We start from the raw sequence: 22,662 nt of genomic DNA, 5'->3' as shown, positions 1-22,662 counted from the left end.
CTAATGTCTGGGTTAATCCTTTGAACTCTTAAAGAAATATACTGATGACTTTACTCTTTGGTTATACTTTCCTTTCGGGTGTTTAAAACCATATAGCTGGCCCAAATAAATCAATTTATTTTTAAATTTAAGGTCATTTGAGGATCTGTTCCTTTGGGGTCACATGGGCTTGGGAGGAGCTCCTGGCTCCTTTCTTTTACCAGTTCCATCTATGTGAAGATAAGTCAAAGGTCCTGTTTGGCCATTTCTGGCTTCACTTGGAAGCATGAATGAGATGTTTCCTCTAAGTTGACAATCCTCTTTCCTACGTCCTCTTCTTATCACACCATTCTCTGAAGAGGTTACCTAAATTGCCGACAGGGAATTGGTACACAGACTGCTCTGGCTTCTTCCATGCTGAACAGGGATGCAGGGTGAGGCAATTGGGGTGCCCCTTCAGTGGGCTATCTAAAAGACTTCTAAATTGCATAACTTTTATCTGTAGGGAGAAAAGAAAGACCTTGACTAGTGAATAGGGGATGTGAAGAAGAGGTAAAGGCAAGAGTAGTTAGCATTACAAGCTCTAGACAGAGAACCAGAAAAATGTCAAAACAGGGCAAATTTCAAATGTTCATTTCAGAGTCCATTGGGATTTCTTGCTGAGAGCTTCCAAACACATCCCTCTATTGGGTTCCTCCTCATTTTTCTTTTGTCTGCCAAGGCTGGATTTGAGAGTGATGGATTCAGGATTTGCTTTCAGGTATTTTGATAACTGTTGGAGTAGCTAGAATCGTGTCAGTTCCCTCTCAAAGGCTTCTAGGTAGGGGGAGAAAACAAATTTATCCAGTATTTTAGAACAATAGCTGGTTGTCTACCTTAGCTACAGGTGGGCACTACAGTACTGCAGACCAAGATTTGAAGTCTTACATCTGCATAGCACTTTCTGCTTAGAAACAAAATCATCAATGAGAATTGTCTAAATAACATTTTATATAGACTTAAGCCTAATGTCTGAGAAGTGTAATCCCTTGAACTCTTTTTTCTTAAAAAAATATATTTTATTTATTATTTTTATTTTACGTGTATGAGTGTATTACCTGATTGTATGTGAGTGCACCCGTGTCATGAAATGCCGCGGAGGTCAGAAGAGGGCTTCAGATTCCTCTGGAACTGGAGTTAAGAATGGTTTGTAGCTGCCATGTGGGTGCTGGGAATCAAACCCAGATCCTCTGCAAGAGCTCCCAGTGCTCTTAACCACTCAGTCACCTCTCCAGCCCATTCCTTGAACTCTTAAAGAAATATACTGATCACTTTAATCTTTGGTTATATTTTCTCTTTGGGTTTTTAAGACCATACAGTTAGCCCAAATAAACCAACTTATTTTTACTATTCAGGTCATTGGAGGATCTGTTCCTCAGGGGTCACATGGACTTGGGAGGAGCCCCTGGATCCTTTCTTTTACCAGTTCCATCTATGTGAAGATAAGTCAAAGGTCCTACTCAACTGTGGCTGGCTTCACTTGGAAGCATGGAGGAAATGTTGCCTCTGAGTTGACCCTCCTCTTTGTAGACTGGACACTGGTTCAAGTCCATCAGGTGGGGTCTCCATGGCCTCTATCTTCAGGGAGTTTTGAGCAAAGTAATGGCATGATACTTTAAAATTTTTTTTATTCCTCACAATTTCACACACATACATATATATATGAAATATTATAATATCCACTCCTATTTCCCTGTATCCCCCCAACACTAATATGTGTGTATGTTTGGGGCCATCCTCTGGATCATGGGAAACCCACTAGTGACCAAAACCTCAAAGGAGAATAATTCTCATTCCCCCAGCAGCTATCAAGTGCTGATAGTTCCTCAGAGAACTACAGGGGTGGGACCTGTAAATCATCTATCCCATCTATGCTGGGATTTCACCTGGCTTGACTGTGCAGGTCTGGTGTGGGTCACCACAGCCGTTGTGAGTTTCCATGAGTGTGATAGCCATGTCATGTCCAAAGGTCAGCATTTCACAGCCCTCCTCCCCATCCTCCAGCTCTTACATTCTTTCAACATCTTCTTCAGTAATGTTCCTTGAGCCTTGGTGAAGTGGGGTATAGTTTCATTGAGCAAACATCCAGAGAAAATACTAACAGCTAATCCTTTTGAAGCAGCACCTTCTTACATCAAGTGCCCTCTGTGTACCAGCACTTTGCACACATTGCAAATCCATAGGAATCATATCTCCATCTTACAGGCAAGGGAATTGAGACTAAGCACTCCTAAGCCTAAGGCTTAATGTCACCTTGCTCATGAGTGGCAGCCCTAGGATTTGAACCCAGATGGTTGGCACAAGAGTTTTTAATCATCCCTTCCACCAATGTGAGAGAACAAATCACAAACAGGTTCTCATTAGGCAAGAAGAACTAGGCTTGAAGTCTCTGGGGCAGCCCAGAGCTGCAGATTACAGGGAGTGTTGATGTTCCGCACTAAATGAGTGAGAGAATTGACAGAGGCAAAGGGGTGTGCTGTGGGACACTGGGGAAGGTACCAAGGTGGGGAGTGGAGCCTATGGTAGCACACACACACACAGATAGATAGATAGATAGGCACATACATACACACACAGAGATAGATAGATAGATAGGCACATACATACACACACACACACACACACACACACACACACACACACACACCAAGTCATGATACTTTGGGAAATTGTTAGTTTCTTAGCTCCTTCATTGATTAACAAACAGTGATGTAATACTTCTGGGACGCTCTTTATGCTAATCAAAGATGGACACCAAACAAGTCTGCCCCCATGCCTGTCTTCTGAAAACATTGTTCCTATAAAAGACCAGAGTAAAGGGGTGTGCTGTATAAGGTTGGAAGCATTCAGGGACAGTAAGAACAAAAAAATCAAGGTTCAGGGGAGTTTAGTGGACAGAGTAAGGGGCAGATACAGAATAAGACTGGCTTCAGAGAGACCTTGGCTTTTGTTCCACACCTGGAAGATACGTGGGTATGAAAGGAAGGTAACACAAGGATTATCTGGAAGGAAAAGCTTGGTTGAACACATGAAGGTGGGAACTTGGTATAGGTCAGCAAGAGCTGGGGTCTCTAAAGACATAGGATGTGACAAAGTTCTAGAAAGAAAGATTAGGACTAAGTGATTGTGGATGGAGGGGTTTCTAAACGTCTGACATTTTGTCTTTACTTTTTAGGCAATGAGAACCTGTCTGGGGGTTTCTGGTTAGAACTAGTAAGATGCTGGTGTGTGGCAGCAGATAATCAATGCTTCCCTCAAGTAATGAAGAAGAAATAAAATAATGGCCTGAATTTATTGAGTGCATATTCCAAATATTTTCCTAAACCTTGTAATTACTTACAAAATTGTTTGTCAATTCCCATCAATTAGCTTCTCTAGATTCACCCATTCTATAGATGAGGAAACCAAGAGACTCAGAAAAGCCAAGCATCTAACTCAAGGCTGTGACAGGTGAGCAGGCATCTGACCAAAGCCCATGCTCTATACTGCTATGCAACTTGGAAAACAGAAAAAGAAGAGAGAAGGAAGCAATGGACCAGCACCATTCTTCAGAGAGGAAACTGTGGTCGACCCAGCATGGCAGAGGAGAAGGGCGGCTTGGAAAGAAGAGGCATTCCAAAGATAGAATCAGCAGGAATCTGTCATTACGGGATATGGGAGACTGTGGAGAGGGAAGGGTCAAGAAGGCTCATAGTTTTTAACTTTCATTTCTGGGAAGTCATAGAACTATGAAAGGAAACTGGAAAGTGAGGGAAGGAAGATGGCAGAGATCTGGGCACCCACGAGCCCCCCAAAGCCAGAAGTATTTAAAACGTGAGCTGCACCTGACCCTGTTCCCTGTTCTGGGATTCTGTGGACTGTGTGCTGGGAATCTAGAGGTTCTCTGAAGTTCCTTTCTGTGTTTATATCATTTAGCAGGGAAGGATTGTTAATGACTAATCTGTGTCCATGAGGCACAGAGCCAAGGGAGAGATGCTGCTGTCAGGCCGGAAGGCTGCCTGTGATCACCCAGGGCTTTTACTTAAACTCTCTCCTCCTCCGCACCCTACTGTCTCCTTAACTCACTCCATATACAAAATTGAGTTCTGAGAATTTGCAGTAAAATTGCTGGGATTTTGAGAGGAGGACTGGATTCCAAGTCTTCCCAGGGCCGTGGACATCTCTGACCCAAATCAATCCAAGTAAGTACCTAATCCCTTTGGGAATGGGAGTGTATATCTCAAATGTAACAGAGAAAAATGTTGCCTGCAGGTTTCGCTTTGACACCAGTAATTTTGGTTGATGAATGGCTTCTAGAGTTAAGAGTTTGATGTAAAAATACCAAAACTCAAGAAGAGAAAGGAACTCTAAAAATAGAAAAGCAGAATTTGCTTTCCTACTGAACTGTAATTTATGAAATCCCTTTATCATTGTGGTCCCCCAGAGGGCATCGCTGCAGTCAGTAAGTTTCGGGAATCTTTCAGTGCAGATTCTACAGAAAATCTGACCTGTGTAGTGTGCTACCTTTTGGTGAGTTGCTAAATCTTATATCAGTTTGGGAATATTGCTAATACCAGATGACCAGCTCTGAAGAACAGCACACAGAGTTTACAATTTAATGACACGAGTGTTTTCCCCAGAAGAGTAGGTTTAAAAAGCTTTCTCTTTTCACTTCAGTTGTAAACTCTTCTATCACTTTCTATTTCTAATACTAATATCAGATGGAAATATTAAAAATGGGTAGAAAATGTGAGAACTTCATAATTAAAACGTTCCTGGACCGAATTTATAGATAAGGCATCTCCTTGTCTACTTATTGACAGCGAAATAGGCAACTGTGGGATTCAGATCGTTCCTCGTAATTGGACTTTTATTTAGAAAGGAGGGGCAGGGGGATAACAAATGACTTATCTTTAATTCTTAGTCTCAGCAACCCACACCTGTGTTTTGAAGAAATCTGATGTCTCTGGTGTTGTCTTGGAACCACTTTAGTAGCGTTGAAGAGGAATTCTTAACAAGGAGTTGGGGAAGAAACTTTTGTAGGTGATGAGTAGGTTTATAGCATAGATTGTGGTGATGCTTGTACACCACCATACCTTTTTAAATGTTAACCATACCTAAAAGAAACTGTGTTTGTGAGCATGTATGTATGCGTCTCTGTTCTCTCTCTCTCTCTCTCTCTCTCTCTCTCTCTCTCTCTCTGTTGGGGGGAGGCAGACAGTGTAGGGAAAGATAGTTGTGAAGCCATCCTTGTGTTCCTGGCTTTGGTTTTGTAGAATCATACTTTCATCTTTGAGAGACTCCCTCCCTACCCCCCTACCTGCAAAGCATGGACCTGTGCCAGTTGTACCCTGGACCTTTCTGTTTTGCTGACAATGTTGCAACATGACTGATGCAACTTCTAATTCATGGATATAAAGTACTAGACAGGACAAAGCTTTCTTGTCCAGAGACCTTTCTCAGTGCTTCTCCCAGTGTTACATAGTGCACCCTTGTAGCTGGAGAGGGAGTGTGGTGCCATCCACGGCCTGCCTCCCTCCTATTTCACATATTTAAAATCAGGACAAACTGTAATGAACATATAGTGCTTGTGTGCTTGTGAGGGCCTGAGAACCCTGTAAAGAAAAGAGAAGAAATGAGTGTGGTATGGTGTGGTGTGTGTGTGTGTGTGTGTGTGTGTGTGTGTGTGAGAGAGAGAGAGAGAGAGAGAGAGAGAGAGAGAAAGAGAGAGAGAGAAAGAGAGAGGAGAGTGCAGTAGTATGTGATAGTGCTAACTTGAATCCCACATCTACTAATTTGCTCCAGGTTTTCCCTAAATTCCTTCTTTCCTTCTTACAACATTATGTGGAGGTTTTGCTTATTTTCCTTTCACAGATGAGGAAACTGAGGCTCAAGGAGGATGAGTAACCTCTCCATGGGCAGGCAGGAAGGAATAGGACCTGAATTAGATGGAAGGTCTTTTCCATCCCAAGGCCCTTTCCTTGCCCCCTCGTCTTGTTGGAGGCTGGAAAAAACTTGAAATATGCCAGCTGGCAGACATCTCAGCTTGACAAGGCTGATTTGTTAAAAACCACAAATATTTTGAAGATTCCTAAAACCTCATGCACAGGGCATTTTCTAATGACTGAACCATCAGCTTGGGAAGTGGGAAAGTTTACAGCATTGTGTGTTGGAACCCACAAGCCAGACTGCAAGAGCTGATTGGATCCTTTAGTTATCAGTGTCTTAATTAAAGCCTGGAGTGAATACAGCATGGTGCTGTGATTAGGGACATCCTCAGAGCTCTGTGGTTCATAAGTGGCTGTGGGTGTCATGACATAAAAAATGGAGGAATGTCTTGTCCCCCAAGTATACTTATGGGGGTGATAGGGCTAAGGTTTGAACCCCTGGCCTTATGCATGCTAAGTATACACCCGTTCACTGAGTTTTAGCCCCAGCTTCCTCATGAATATTTCTCTTTTTTAAATTTTATTTATGATTTTTTCTTTTATGTGTATGAGTGTATTGCCTGCATGTATGTGAGTGCACCCATGTCGTACAATGCTGCAGAGGCCAGAAGAGGGCTTCAGATTCCCCTGGAACTGGAGTTAAGGATGGTTTGTAGCTGCCATGTGGGTGCTGGGAATCGAACCCGGGTCCTCTGCAAGAGCAGTCAGTGCTCTTAACTGCTGAGCCATCTCTCCAGCCCCATGAATATTTCTTTTTCTAAAATATTTTATTATTTTTTATTTTATGTGCTTGGGTGTATTGCCTACATGTATGTAAGTGCACCTATGTCACGCAATGCCTGCAGAGGTCAGAAGAGGGAGAACTGGAGTTACGAACGGTTGTTAGTCTCCATGTGGATGCTGAGAATCGAACCCAGGTCCTCTGCAAGAGCAGCCAGTGCTTTCAACTGCTGAGCCGTATCTCCAAACCCCGCATGGATATTTCTTATTGTCATATTTCTGCCAATGGAGATGAAGCTAAAAAGCAACACTATAGGAGTATCCTGAGACCAAAGCTACATGGGTATGCAAAAGTCATCATTACATGAAAATACCCACCCTCCTTTCCTTTCTTCCGTCTTTCTCAGCAAGTTCAACCCCTTGGCTCGCCACGCTGAGCTATTTTCATCCTTAGTTAACTCTTTGTGATTTGGTCCATAAAGGAATATGTACTATTTTTACTCTCTCTCCACTTGGAAATTGGTGTCAATATAACATTAATACAGTGTAGCTTGTGAAGTGAAGTGAAATTGTATAGGATAAAAAATAACATGGCTTATTCTTTGTTAGGCCTAAGAAATAGGACAGGGTTCTGGTGATGCAAAATAGTATGTGTACATATACAATAAGTTTTTACTAAATTTTATTTTTCAAGATGAAATCCTAAGAAGACATTGAAATCCCCCATCCCATTTAAAGTGGATTGAGATGAACTTTTCCTGGTCCCAGTGTGCCTGGGATAACTTGAATCTCTTACATTAAACAAATTTCAGGGGCTGGAGAGATGGCTCAGCAGTTAAGAGCACTGGCTGCTCTTGCAGAGGACCTGGGTTCGGTTCCCAGAACCTGCATGGTGAACAATAACCATCTGTAATCCCAGTTCCAGGAAATCTGATGCCGCCTTCTTTCCTCCACAAGCATTGCACACATGTGGTGCACTTAACATTCATGCAGGCAAAATATTCATACACATACAATAAAAATAAATAAAAACATTAATTTAAATTTATTATTGTTTTTGTGAGTGCATGGGGGATAGGGAATACATGCCACCCTGTGTTTGGAGGTAAGAAGACAATGTTGTAGAGTGGATTCTCTCCTCTTGCTTTTATGTTGTTTCTAAGGATTAAACTCAGGTCACTAGGCCCATGAAGCCAATGTCTCCACTCGTAGCTTCATCTCACCTACTTGAGTCTCTTACATTTTAATTAGTCTCATTAATCCAAAGGAAGGAGAAACAACATGGCTTTGCATTTTGAAGTCCTGCAGAGATATTAAACGTGGTTGTGATCTGGCAGATATGGTCAGTAATTTACTAATCCATGGAGAGAGGAGTCCTGCTGGGGTATATTGCTGACCAGAGGAGACCCCACTGTTCAGGGCTGAGATTGTCCCTGATGGAGTAGAAAATCAGCAGCTGGCATTTGCCTGAGAGCTGTGGGAGTGCTCAGCATAGACATCACATCCACACCAACACGGGGCTGAAGGAGCACAAGATGGTTATGGTCTAGGGCTGAGAGGTTAGTGGAAGGACACAGTGGCATCCTTCCGAAGTGATTATGTGGAAGACTCTGGTTCCCCAGAGTTCTCAGCTCTGAATCTGAAGCTGTGGTTGGGTGCTAGGAGCCAGGGATCCTTTGAGACTATATTTAAACATACATACATTTTATGGGAGATATTTAGGGCAGTGTGATTATTCTCAATGATACTATAGGAGTGGATACAGTTGTTTATTATACATTTGTCAACACCTATAGAATATATAACACCAAGAGAGAATGCTAAAATAAACTATAGTGTTAGTCTCAAAATGACATGTCAATATAGGTTTATGTGTTGTGAAATATGCACCACTCTGGTGGCAGCTGTTGATAGTAAAGGATTATCTGTTCCTGTGTAGAAGTAGGGGTAGCTGAGAACTTTCTGTTCAATTTTTCTGTGAACCTAAAACTGTTCCCACCACGAATTTATTATTTTTTCAGTGAATATGTGCATTTTCAGGGATGGAGAGATGTTCAGCAGTTACAAACACTGGCTGCTCTTGTAGAGGACTCAGGTTTGGTTCCCAGCACTTATATGGTTACTAACAACCATCTGTAACTCTGATTCCAGGGGATCAGACGCCCCCTTCTGGCCTTCACACGCATTGTACACATGGGTATATTTAACATATAGACAGGCAAAACACTCATGTATAGGAAATAAAAATAAATACAGTAGTTAAAAAATGTGTATTTTGTTTTCCCATAGGTTTTAATTTTCATTGTAGTACAAAAATACTGCACAATTCTCAAAATGATTTTATTTTTATTATCTTAAATTTTTTATTTATTTTTATGTGTGAGGCTATGGGTTGAATGCAGGATCTCACACTTGCTAAGCATACACTGCCATTGAGCTGTACTTCTAGTTGCTAAAAATTTTCTCTTTTGAGACAAAGTCTCAAGGTGTAGCCCTGGATGTCCTGGTCTACTTGCCATGTAGACCAGACTGACCTCAAACACAGAGATTTACCTGTATCTGCTTCCCAAGGGCTAGGATTAAAGGCATGTGCCACCAAGTTTGACCAAAAATTCATTTTTTTTTAAAAAGAAAGTCCTCTCTTCTAACATATTTAAAGATTCCTACTTATACTATTCAGACATACAATTGACAAAATTGAAGGCCAGAAACCATTTCTTAGGGAATTGATATATCTCAATGAATTCAACTTTTACAAAAATGTTACATTATAATGAAGTCTAAGCTCTCACTTGACTTTACCCAACCCTATTCTCCTCTACTTTCCTCTTTCAATGCTAAGGCATATAAAACCACCTCAGACTTTTTAACCATTCTCTAATACAATAAAAGGGGCACAGTGTACTTATATTTTCCACCTTGATGATCACTTAGGTGGTTTCCTGTTTTTCACTGCTACAAGCAATGCTCAGTGAACATCCTTGCACCCATGGGTATCTAGGGGGATACCCGTGAATTAAAATTGCATCTTATTTTAATATCCTCTGCTAGAAAGCCCTTCAGAAAGACTAAACACATTTCTGCCAGTGGTATATGAGAACTCACATTTCCATATGCTTTCTTTATATTTGAAAATTTCAACTTATTGTTTTAAGCAACCTGATAGATTAAATGGTTACCTACATTAATTTTTAATTTTTCTAGTTGTTAATTAGTTTTGGATTTTTAAATGTTTATTGACCGTTTGTGTTTCTGCCTTGGGGAATTTCCTTGTTATATTCTTTGCCAATTTCTCCTATGGCTTTGTTTATTCTTTCTGTTTTACTTGTAGGAATTATTTATATATTGTTTGTACTATGGTTTGTCTATTATTTATGTTAAAAAATAGTCTTTCAGTTCCAGATATTTAGCTTTGTTTATTGTATTTTAATTTCTGCGCTGCATCTTAACGCTGCCAAACTTATTCTTTTTCCTATTTGTGTCTTATTAAATTAGTCCCCAATTCAAGATCATAATGCTAATAATAGATCTTTTCAATATTTTATCAAATATTTTTTAAAATTTGAAGTCTAATCCATCTGAAGCCTGTTTTCAATGATGTTGCAAGACAGAAATCTTTGTTTTTAACCCCTGAAGAAGTACCAAAATTTCCTGATACAGTTTATCAACTGGGGCCATCCTTCCGCTGACCCAAGCTGAATCTACTATCCACAGCATAGAGAGCTAGTCTCAGCTGTTCAGAGCTGACTGTGCTGTCTTCTTTTCTAGAACCATCCCCATAACAAGCCATTCTTCTAGTCTAACAGCTACTCTTTCAATACTAAGAAATCAATCTCTGTCCCTGAAAGAGGACCCTCATTCTCCTAGTCACACCCCTGCTGAAAACCCACCAAAGGCTTCCCTTAGGGTAAACTTCAAACTCCTTCCTGTAGTTACGTGTGCACTGTCAGCTTGGGTCTTATCTCCTTCATTCCCTCCTTCCTTGTATGGCTCATCTCCAGCTCCCCTGGACCTGTTTTGTGCTTCTAACACTCCAAACACAGGCCCATAGCACTCGATGACTGTTTTCCCTGGCCTTGGTTCCCCTTTGTGTGGCTTGCTCCTTGACCTTCACAAATATATACTTTTGGCTTAAAGATCTGCTTCTCAGAGAGCTCTTCTGGTCACCTCTCTGGTGTATCCACCCATACCACTCTATTCCTTATCTCCTTAATTTTATTACTATCCCCACTGGAAATCCTCTTGCTTACTTCTGTAATATCCACCTCTTTCTAGAATGAGGTGTGCTCTTTGCCTTATCCACCACTGTATTTCCAATACCTGAAGCTTGGTACATAATAGGGAATTAATGAATTAGGCAAATGAATGCTCTGACTTATGTCTTTGTTGGGACCTGTGCTTATTTCTGTTATAACATCCTCAGACCATTTAAACTTTTCACTAAGTTTCTTGAAGGTAATGATAGATTTTTTGGGAGGTGGGGCTTTATATGTTTAGTTATCTGACAGAGTAAATAGATATATTTGACTAAATAAGTGAGTGAAAGGGTTGGAAATGGACATTAGATGCTATGCTTAAAGAATAAATATAGTATTTTAAAGAAACTATTCACTTTAAACTCCAATGAGACAAGGACCAACTTGCTACATTGTCCATGGGGGTGGGTTGTGTCAACTTTCTTATTCTATGTTACCCTTCTACCTCAAACTTAACAGATTAAAGTAACAATTACTATTATTTACCTAAATTCCTAGGTTGGACTGTTCAACTATTTTCACCTGGAATGTTAGCTAAGGTGTTGTTCCTACATCTGGGGTCTTGATGCTGGCTCCTGGTTGAGACACTTGTGGCTAGGTCTCTTTTTTCAATAGTATTTTGTCTCTGAACACCTATCAGTATGGTTAGTTTTACATTCCAAAGGGGAACAATAGAATTCCAGTATCTTCTTAAGGTCTAGCTTTTAAAAGTGTTACTATTCTATTTATAAAAGCAAGTCATGATGACAGTTCATCCAAGGGTTGTAAAATAGAATGTGTATTTATGAAAGGATGATCAAGGTTGGCTTCTGGCTTGAGATGGCATTGTGTTCACTAATGGAATTTGCTTATATTCTGAGAGAGAGAGAGAGAGAGAGAGAGAGAGAGAGAGAGAGAGAGAGAGAAATTTTAGGACTCACTCAATACCTAAAAGATATGTCAAATTGCTGTGGAATTGATTTACCCAGGGGCATATACTTAAAAAGCTAGAAACTATCTTTTTCTAGATCTCATTTCTCCTTTCCCTTAAGAACATTCTAATAGCCTTTGGAATGGATCTTAGACTTCCTCTGTGCATTGGATCATCAGGAGTCAAACTTTATATTCGTCCTGCCCTTTAAAAGTGAGTCACATAGACAGCTAATTTAAAGCAATGCTGTACCATCAACTACTGTGTTTGCATGAGGTGATCTTACCAGTGTCTGTGTATGAAGTATACTAGTGAATTGACACATGTAATAAGTTTTCATATTCATTTTCCAAGAGCTAAGATTGCTTTACACCAGCCAAGCCTGTTTAATTGGAGCAGTATTTTTCCAAGATCTCCATTTGCAAATGGCTTATGCTAAACTGGGATAGTTTTTTTTACACCATGAACTTCCTGTGACACACAGTATCTAAACAAGTAAATACTGATAACCAAAAAGTGTGGGACCATGGCACCAGTCACCGTGTCTTATCACAATATAAACAAGCAACACATACCATTTTAAAAATTATTCCCAAATTCTTAAATTAAGCCTCAGGTCACAGCATCACAGAGACAGACACAAAGTAAACATTGTATCCATTCTTCCACCAAGACCCTAGGCTTAAGTTGTTTACCACTAGGCTTCTTCTCTTTCTTCTTCATTTGTGTGTGAGTATCAACTTTTTTTCCTTTCTGCTTCTATGGATACCAACCTGGTGTGTATGCAAATCATATTACTTTATCAATAATTTCCCAATTTTACTCCTTTATTTACTGATTTACTTCTTCATTGAACATTTCCCTTAGAGTACAAATGCAGATTTGAGAACAAATACAGATTTCACTGTGTCACTCAAAACTCCAACATGTCCCCACTGATCATGGCTAGGTCTGCCAAAACATTTTATGGGAAGGAATTACTTTCTTTCAAAGCTTTTAAGAGGATGAGAGTGAAGCCCTATATGAGTTTACATTATCTTTACAGATGAGGAAGCTTTCTTTAACACATAATTAGGATTCATTCACTCTTGTCATTACATATATATGGGTGGATATGTAATTATATAAAATGTGTATATAATTTCATTCAATCTGTTTCATTATAAAATATTTTCAACATGCAAAAAATAGAGTAATATAATTAACTTCCTTGCATTTATTACTAGTTTAAGAGGGACCGCATCATAGATATAGAAATGCTCTGAGTGAGAAGCATTTCATTCATCACTTTCAGTCACACATTCATAGTGAGAGCAGGGATTACACACATTTTCTATAGGATAGCGCATGAATATTTGAGACTTTATAGACCATGTGGACTGTTTGGTAACTTTTCAACTCTGCCATTGTAGCTTGAAAGCAGCTAAAGACAGAAGGACAAATCAGGTCCTTGGCTTGCTGAATCCTGAAGTGGAGTATCTGCGATAACCGATGTGGTGATGCTTAGCATATCTTTAAACACATAATTGATATCAGATCACATGTATTATTTGAGGACCTGATTCTTCTGCTCAATGTGATGTTTTTCATTTATCTAGAGGAACACATGTACCCCTGGTTCATTTTATAGTAATTTAGTTCAGTTTATAGTCATTCTAGTCACTATACACTCTCTATATAATGCTTATTTATTATATCTATTCTCTTGGTGATGGGAACTTATGCTGCTTCTGACCTTTTAATGGAATTTGATAAACAGTTTTTTGTACATGCCACCCTATTCATATATGGTAAAGTCTATGAAAAGTTTACTTTCATCTTTGCAGTAGCCCTATTATTCATATTTTAAGACTTCATTCAACTGATGCTTGGAGTAGAAGTGTTGAGTGGATAATTCCAGGTCACACATAATGTGGTGCTACACCCCGATCTTTTTGTGTCTTGCTCTCTGAAGTTTTCCTATAAGAACGTAGCCATTATTTCTGTCTGTGACTAACACTTCTAATTATAAAAGGGAATACCAGGGAAATAAAAAGCTGGTTCCTGTCTTCTAGTGGTTTGTAATCTGGTGAAATAACGAGGAGAAAGCAGGTGAAGTGAAATATTACACACAAGAAGACAGAAGAGAATTAACGAGGGAAGCATTCATTGGCAAGTTGGGAACATACATGGAAGAAATTCTGCAAAGCTGGAATCATAAGAAGACATTTGAGTAGAGATGTACCAATGCCCCCACCCCCAAACAAAGCCAAAATATCACAAAATTTTAAACAGTCTTTGTTTTACAGAGACACTTAGGTGGCACCATCTCAAATGCCCAAAGAAACCATTTTTTAGAAAGGAATTATGCCATGTAAGTACCACTTGCTAACTGATTGTGCCATTTGGTTAGCAGTAGATGAGTCATCTGCTTCACTTTCCCCCCATCCAAGGTTCAGAGAACATTGCCAAGGAGTGGGCAGAAAGCATGTAGGAGTGGAAGAAGTGAAGGAGAAGTGTGAGATGATGACTTCTGGACATGACATGGCTGTTGTACACATCATCTCACAGTGGCTGTGCTTACTTGCACAGTATCTGCACAGGATCAAGCCAGTTAAAATTCCAACATGAGGGGGCACGGGCTCATGAGGCCCCATTCCTAATTGAGGAGCTATTGGTAGCTGATGGCTGCTGAGGGAGCAGAGTCATTTTTCTCTTGGGATATGGCTACTGGTAGGTTGCGCATGCCCCAGTGGATGGTCCTGCACCCATTTGCATAATGGTAAAACTAATTGGACTCAGGAGGCTATTAATAATAGTAATAAAAAGGCATGAAATTGAGAGGGAGACAGGTTGGTGGGTTCTGAGTGCATTTGGAAGACGGTAGTGGAGGGTAGACAAGATCAAAATACATGGTATACATGTATGAGATTTTCAAAGAATAATTTAAAGTATTTAAAAAGCAATATGACATAAAAGTGATAGTTTAGGATAAGGAACAAGTAGATGGAATAGCTTATAAATGTTGAAAACTAGTAAGAAAAGTTGATATTGGTCAAAGATGTAACCATGTAATCAACAGAAAACTGTAGTCAGTCATAATAATGAAAAAAGCATCATTACTCTCCACCAAAGACAATGAGCACTGAAAACAAACTTTAAAAGTTAATATCCTTAACTTTATAAAATGGAAACATTTTCAGGTAATGATAATTTACAATCATATAAGAAATATACCAGAATGTTAATACAATCAACAAAAAACTCTTCTTAGTTAAAAAAAGATAAATACTTAAATAGAAAACTGGAAAAAGATAAACAGAAAATGGAAATCATCACATATTGCCAATCAAGATGAGAATCAAAACAGTGTTCAATGACTGGGTGATGTCACTGAATGGCTGCTGCTGAAGGTGTGATGCTTCATTACCATTGTCAACTTGATGGGGGTTGGAATCTTCATGGAAACACACCTCTGGGCATCTCTGTGAAGACATTTCTTGAAAGGTTTAACTGTTCAAGAAGATTCACCCTGACAGTGGTTAGTGCCATCTGATGGGATGGGGTCCAGGACTGAATAAAATGGAGAAAGGAAGTTGAGCATCAACCCATCTCCCTGCTTCTTAACTGCAGATACAGTGTGACCAGCTGCCTCACACTCCTGCTGCCATACCTTCCCCCTCAAACCATGAGCTAACACAAACCCTTCCTTCTTTCCTTGAGTTGCTTTTCTCAGGTATTTTGTCACAGCAATGGGAAAAGTAACTAAACTAGAGAATAAATTGAAAAAAAAAGTAGAGTGTGATTTGGCATTTTTAATGCTTTTCTGTGTTTCTTAAATTTTCTGCAGTGGCCCTTTTAATATAAAAGTACTTTTCTCGGAAAAATAAATTTAAATTAAGAAAATGTTAAGTGTATGAGTGTTTTGCCTGCATGTATGTAAGTGCATGATGTGCCTGCAATGCTTGTGAAGACCAGAAGAGGGAGTCAAATCTCCTGGAGCTGGAATTATGAATGGTTGTTAGCCACCATGTGGGTGCTGAGAACTGAATCTAGATCCTTTGGAAAAGCAGCCAGTGTTCTTAACTGCTGAGGCATCTCTCTAGCCACCCAAAATAAAATTTTAACAGCTTTTTAGGAAAACAGACCATGAAAGACTTCTTCCAGTTGGGGCTGGATTAAATTAGCAACACGATTTATTGAGAATGACTAAATGAGCTCAGAGAGGGCACCGATTTATTTGTTTGACCTTCATTCTATCCCAAGGCAGGAGTGGAAAACGGGGGCTGAGAGAGAAGGTTGTGAAGTGGGTATGTGTAAATTCAGGTGGTCTTCTTGTCTGTTCTGATTCTGTATTTAATCATCTCTATATTAATACAGATTAACACGTATGTGGAATAGAAATGGTAGCTCCCTGCTATCTGGACTTTTATCACTGACTTCAGAGCATTCTTATGCTCTCTACTTGCAGTTGCTCAAAGTTTGTTATTTATGTAAAACAGTTAGCTGTGTTCTAAGGAGGTCTGCTTCCTCTGGCATGTATGTCCTGTCACCTGCTGCCTGTGGCGGTGCCTAACTATGGTGTCTTCTTTTTCTGTCTTCACTCACTCTTGTATGATACCACGCTTTCTCTACTTGTGCTCTTTGTCATGGGGAGAATGCATCACCTCATCTGTAGAGACTGACTACAAATGATCAAGTGAGCACTAATCATGAGGATTAAACTCAACACAAAAAATTAAATGTTTAAAATCTTAAAGTCTCGAGAAATTAAAAAAATATGCAGATGTGTATACTGTATTAGTGGTAGAAAATGATGTCAGGTTGTAGTTGGCCAAGGTGGTTTTGGCCTCTCAGGCACAGGAGATGCTCATTAGGATAAAATTCTGCAGGGAGCAAAAATGAAGCATAAACCCAAGGAAAGAGATAAATGATTTAAAACTTTTTCAGCTGTTCAAATAATGTCCCCATAGGGAAGGATATTAACTTGCTGTGATCTTTTGATTTAATTGAATAGATTGCCATATGCTGCAGCAACAAGTGTAAATATCAACTTTTACAATGTGTTGCAAACTACATTTATTGCAGCTATTTCAGTTTTGAATGAAAGGATGTAAATGTCAACCCAAAATGGTATAGAAGGGGAATAGTATGCTGTGAACTTCTTCCAGGGAGTAAGCAAGACTGTTCAAAGACCACTTCTATAGAGAATAGGCATTACCCATTCTCAACCCAGAAAATGACTCCTTTTATGGAAGGGAGGATTTGAAGGGGAAAGGACTCCAGGGCTAAGATCTCAGGTATCTTAGGAGTCAGTTTTCCTATTACAGGTCTTGCCCCCAATAAGGTATAGAACATCTAAAAGGAGGATGCACACATAACCTTAATTAGAGAAATGATATGTGTGGAAATCCTTGACAAATAGCCTGAAGGTGCTGAACCCAGACAGTCTGTGCTGGAGCTAAAGGTGGGGATTTAAATACTTTTTGGTAGAGGGGTAATTAGTAAATATTTTTAGCTTTGCGGGTTGTTATGAATTGAGACCACTTTGTTCACATTTTTTATTTTTATTTTATTTTATGTGTATGACTATATTGCCTACACGTATGTAACTGTACCCGTGTAGTACAGTGCCCACTGAAATCAGAAGAAGACATTGGATCCCCTGGAACTGGAGATCCAACAGATGGTTGTTAGCTACCATGTGGGTGCTGGGAACCAAATCCAGATCCTCTGCAAGAATAGCCAATACTCTTAACCACTGAGACACCTCTCCAGCCCCAAGGAGAGATATATAATATATTATATATGGTATTTATGTATTTTATATACTAGTCTAAAGTAGCTTATGAATGTGAATAAGATTTTATTATTGGTAACCACTGGACTTTCCTGGCTTATTCCTCTGGCTTCCAGCCCCTTATCAAAACTTCTTTCAATCAGTTTCCAGATAGTTCAGAAGTGCCTTGGGTTTCTTCATGTTCATAATTAATTCTGTTTTGGAGTCTCCTTCTACTCCTTTTTGTAGCCCTAGGACAGAACATCACCACCTGGAAGTCATGATTACTCTGCTGGGCACCTCTCCATGGGCAATGGCACTACTGTTATTTTGCATTTGCCATAGAAAGCTCCTAGGCCCTCAAGGATTCAAAGTTCCACTGTGATGTGAGACAGCTAATTGAAAATGAGGGTGGAGTTGAGCTGAACTTTCTCTCCTACTTGTTGCATTCTGTTGAAGGGTCTTTCCTAACCTTCAATGCTTCCAAACTCCATTTTTATGTATTAGGTCTTCCCTTCTTACCTCTAGGCTCAAAAAAAGTCTCTTAAGTCAAATCCAACTAAACTGACTATGATGCGTCTCTCTGATGACTGAGATTTTGTTTGGGGGTGAAGGTCAGGGGTTTTGGTGTCTTCTAACAGAATGGCTTTTCTATCAAAAAGTCAATTGTCTCCTTGGGCTTGAGAGTAGAGTTCTCTAGTGTGTAGGGAGGCCATGACCTTGGCTTACAGATGGATCTAGGTCTTTTTGGATCCTTTCAATGGATGTGGTTTGTGTCCCTTTTCTCAGGAGTCTTCCCTCATTCTTTCTTCTTCGTGCTCTTTGAGGTGCTTTCTAGTCAATTCAGGAGAATGGTAATATCACCTATCTTTAAAAGTTGCTCTGGTGGAGGGGGCTGGAGGGATGGCTCAGTGGTTAAGCGCACTGGCTGCTCTTACAGAAGAGCTGGGTTCGATTCCCAGCACCCACATGGAAGCTAACCACCATCTGTAACTCCAGTTCCAAGGGATCCGACACCCTCTTCTGACCTCTGTGGACATTGCATGGCATGGGTATCCTTACATACATGCAGGCAAATATACACATACAATAAAAGTAATAATAAAATTAAAAAAAATTTAATTGCCCTGGAAGGCATGTCTTCTGCCAGATGCATACCTGTAATCTCAGTAAGCACGAGGCTGTGAGTTCATGGCCAGCCAGCCTGCCGTATTTAGTGAAACCTGCCTCAAAAAGCCAATGAATCAATTTATCAATCAGAAAACCAAAAAGGCACATCTTTCTTCAGCTGCTTCCTGATCTCTTCACACAAACCTATTAGAGCACCCCATTCCTTGTCTTCACAAACCCCTTCCATGACAATATGTAGTCAGCTGAGCTTGTGTGATCACTTCACGCATGTCTCTGTTCCTCATTTAGCTCGACACTGTGGAGTGTGGCCGCTTTCTGGCTTTTGTCATTTTATCTCCAAAGTTCCAGCACAGGGTTTACTGTGGAGTAAGTGCTCAATGAATGCTTCTTGAAAGCATGACTAAATGAATGAATGAAGTAAAGTGGGCTCCTGTGGGCTAGCTAATGGAATAAATATTTATCCAACAAAACTCCAATATTATTTTCCAGGGTAGCAAATATAAATATTTATTTGTTAGAAGAAAAGATTTCTCAGTAGAAACAGGCTAAAAAAGAAGGCTCTGGGGGTACCCTGTTTCACTCTTCAATCACTCCTACTACTTCTTAGGGAGGTAGGAATATCTTAGAAAGAAGGAAGGAAGAAAAGAAAACTTACAGAAATAGCTCAATGTGAACATCACTTCTCTTGGATTTATTCTAGAAATTTCTTCAGAATGAAACTTCACACATTTGGGTGAGATCTACTATCATTTCTCTTTATTATTATTATTATTATTTTTGAGATAGTGTCTCCCTGTAGCCCCAGCGGGCCTGGAACTCACTATATAGATCAGTCTGACCTTGAACTCACAAAGCTCTGCCTGCCTCTGACTCCCAAGTGCTGGGATTAAAGGCGTGTGCCACCACACCCAGCTCTCCTACTTTCCTTTCAATATTATATTTATTATTATTTGATTGCATGTATATGAGTATATTGCCTGCATGTAAGTGTACCTCTATCATGCAATGCCCACAGAGGTCAGAAGAGGGTGTTGGATCCCTTAGAACTGGCATTACGGATGGTTGTTAGCTGCCAAGTGGGTGCTGGGAATTGAACCTGGGTGCTCTGCAAGAGCAGCCAGTGCTCTTAACTGCTAAGCCATCTCTCCTGCCCCCCCCCTTACTCTAGTCCAATGTAGAGCTAAAGTACACAGTAGAGTGAAAAATGGAAGTCACTGAAAATTTGCCTAAAAGGAGGAAATAAAGTATACCCTCAGAGAATGATTTCTGAGTTTTGACTCGTTGATATAATGCATAGTCAAGAAAATCCAGTGGGATGTATCCTTAAGCCACTATTATGTGTTTACACAGACCTGTTCAACTTTCAGATAAAGTTAAGAAATCATAAATTATTCCATCTTATTTAAAGCCTTTATATGTTTTTTGCTTTTCTTTCTACATATAAAAGAAATGCATAACCAAAATGTTATCAAATCTTGTCCAGATTTCCCAACTTCAGAAATTTAAAGGGAAAATATATGTTTTCCCAGACAAATTAGAAAAACATATGCTTTGAAAGCATAGAACTTGACGTTGAAGTGCACTGCAAGCACTGTGGAGGACATTCACGTAGAAAGGCTGTAGGAAAACATCTTTGGTGGAGCCATTGCACGTCGGTAACTTCCTGCTCTCGCTCTGTATCTCCTGAGCAACTCCCAATGCCATCCGGCAACATGAACCCTCTGTGTACTTACCTTTCAGGGTTCTTATTTGAAGATCACCATCGCAGAAGTACATTCTCAAACTGAAAAATTTGAGTGGAATTAAAATGAATCTCATTGAACACTCCCACTTACAGGCCATGGATGAATTTGCTCTTTCTGAAAATTTATTTGGTAAGTTGTCAAATTGATTTGAATATGAAGTAATACAAACTATGTCAGAAGAAAGCCTCCGAGGTGAGTCCAAGAAAGAGTTCTTGTTTCTTCTAAGTACTCAATAAATGTGAACACTTCTGCCAAGTTGGACCTTGGATCCATTGAACCCAATGCTCCTTTTTAGTTTTTATAGATTAGAACTGTCAGTCTCTAGAGCTTTGTGATTTGCCAAGGCCATGTGACTAGATGATTAACTGAGCAGGGAGTCGAAGCTGCTTCCTGCTCTAGGGATAATTCTAGTATTATTATAGTAGGTACTAAAGCATGAAATCATGGAGCTTATAGCTTAATATGGCACCTATTAAAGGCTAAAGTTACCTAGCATACAGTGCTGCAGTAGACTTTCCTTCTGCCATTGCACCCATGCTGGGGGATGTATGGCACAGTGTCATGATTAGTCATTTAAACTGGACTGAGGACAAATTGCACTGAGTGGCTTTAAGTGGATCTATAACTAGATGATACCATAAAGTGATATATTGCCCCACTTTATGCATTTATCAAAAATATCTCAGTATAAAGAGTTCAATGGGGAACATTAGCAATGAGTCAAATGGGGCCATATTTTGGGTGATGTGGGTTCCTTGCTACTCTTAAAATGAGTCCTTTCTCTATAATAATCTTGCTAGGAGGCTCGGATGCTCCAAGTTTCCACCCAGCATTGATAGACCATGATAGACTATGATCATGAAAATGGAAATACTTGAAATATCACCAAGTTCAATTTGTTAAGGCATGAGCTCTTGTTTGGTGTCAGATAACCCTAGAAAACACTACTTCTAGTTAGTACTATTACCTACTAGCTATTATCTTTTTTCTGTGTGCTGGTATTTGACCCATTTCCAAAGAAGCGTCGGCATTTGAACTACCTACTTATTTATCTATTTGCCTCTATACAATATAAGAGTATTTAAGGGCAGAAATCACCTTTCATTAACCCTTGTATGTATTGGATCAGTAACAATCTAGTAATAAGTAGTAGAATGGAACGGCAAAGGAGATTTAAGGGCAAAGAGCTGTAGATCAGTAGCTCTCAGAGAGAGCAAAAGTAGCACTAATTATTTATGAGATGCCAGTTTTCACATATCCTTGGTGTGCCTCAATTCTCCCATAGGCTTTCCCCCATCCTACAGGCACAGCCAATGGCAAGAGGAGCCCTGACTCCGTGTCTGACCAGCTGATCATTCGCTTTTGACCTGCATTGCTATCCTTCACTGGAAAAATTCAATACATGGATAGCTACATAATTTTTTTTCTACCAATCAGAACTCACAGAATAATTAAGACTATCACTATGCATCATAGATGAAGGAAAATTCCACTTAAGATTATTTTTCAAAAAAAAACCTTTCATTTCCTCTCTAAAATTTTGCAATGATCTATTGAAATTTCCCAATCTGAACATTATTACACTGCTCTATTGAGCTTGAGTTTGTACTTGAGTTTGGGGAGGAGATTGCAAAGTTTTGCTTGTATACTAGTCCAGTTTTATAAAAGCATACCAAGTCCCAGGTTGACCTTAAAAAAGCCAGAAGGTACTGTCAGGTGAGAAGCACCTGCAGATGATAGCTAAGCACGCCCTGCAGCCCCTGCTTTCTGTGTTGTGGCTCCCTCAGCTCTATTTGGCAAGATCACATTCTTATCACATTTCCTGGTTTCTGGGAATATATAGCACAAGGTACATAAGCTGCAACACAGCTGTTATTCTTGGCTGGAGTCAAATCTTTATCTGATCCCCTGTTCTGGCAACCTAACTTGAACTACGTGTGGTTCCTCTTCAAGTTCTAGAGCCAGGCCTCAGCATTCTTTCTAAATCTATTTCCTATGAGACCTCAGTCACATCCTACTCAACATACCTGGGCTGGAAAAGAGGATGGAGAAAACGGAGTTCTTCATTCAGCTTCTCAACCTCTTCTTGTTCAGAAGATACTGGTGGATTCTACCCTCCCTGAGTTTAGGGTACAGCATATCAGGGCAAAGACTATGAACCAGGAATGAGTAACGCTCAGATCCCAACTCCTCACAC

The 22,662-nt window shown here is 39.8% G+C and overlaps 1 protein-coding gene across 6 annotated transcripts in view; it reads left to right on the top strand.

Annotated features, from left to right (window-relative positions):
* Nucleotides 1-3,869: 3,869 nt before the first annotated feature.
* The window catches only part of Nr1h4 (nuclear receptor subfamily 1 group H member 4), an 83,149-nt gene continuing 64,356 nt past the window's right edge, over nucleotides 3,870-22,662 (top strand). The window contains exons 1-3 of one of the 6 annotated variants that reach the window (XM_029563347.1): nucleotides 3,870-4,199; nucleotides 19,421-19,453; nucleotides 20,461-20,594. In XM_029563347.1, the coding sequence (XP_029419207.1) occupies nucleotides 20,528-20,594 (67 nt within the window). In that variant the 5' untranslated portion in view covers nucleotides 3,870-4,199; nucleotides 19,421-19,453; nucleotides 20,461-20,527. The remainder of the gene's footprint in view (nucleotides 4,200-19,420; nucleotides 19,454-20,460; nucleotides 20,595-22,662) is intronic. The other 5 variants (XM_029563342.1, XM_029563344.1, XM_029563346.1 and 2 more) reach the window with 5 other exon arrangements.

The sequence above is a fragment of the Nannospalax galili genome, unplaced genomic scaffold (genome assembly GCF_000622305.1).
Source record: "Nannospalax galili isolate Female #2095 unplaced genomic scaffold, S.galili_v1.0 scaffold415, whole genome shotgun sequence".
NCBI classification, from domain to species: domain Eukaryota; kingdom Metazoa; phylum Chordata; class Mammalia; order Rodentia; family Spalacidae; genus Nannospalax; species Nannospalax galili.
The sequence above is the reverse complement of the archived record's forward strand: the minus strand, read 5'-3'. Positions and strand labels throughout refer to the sequence as shown.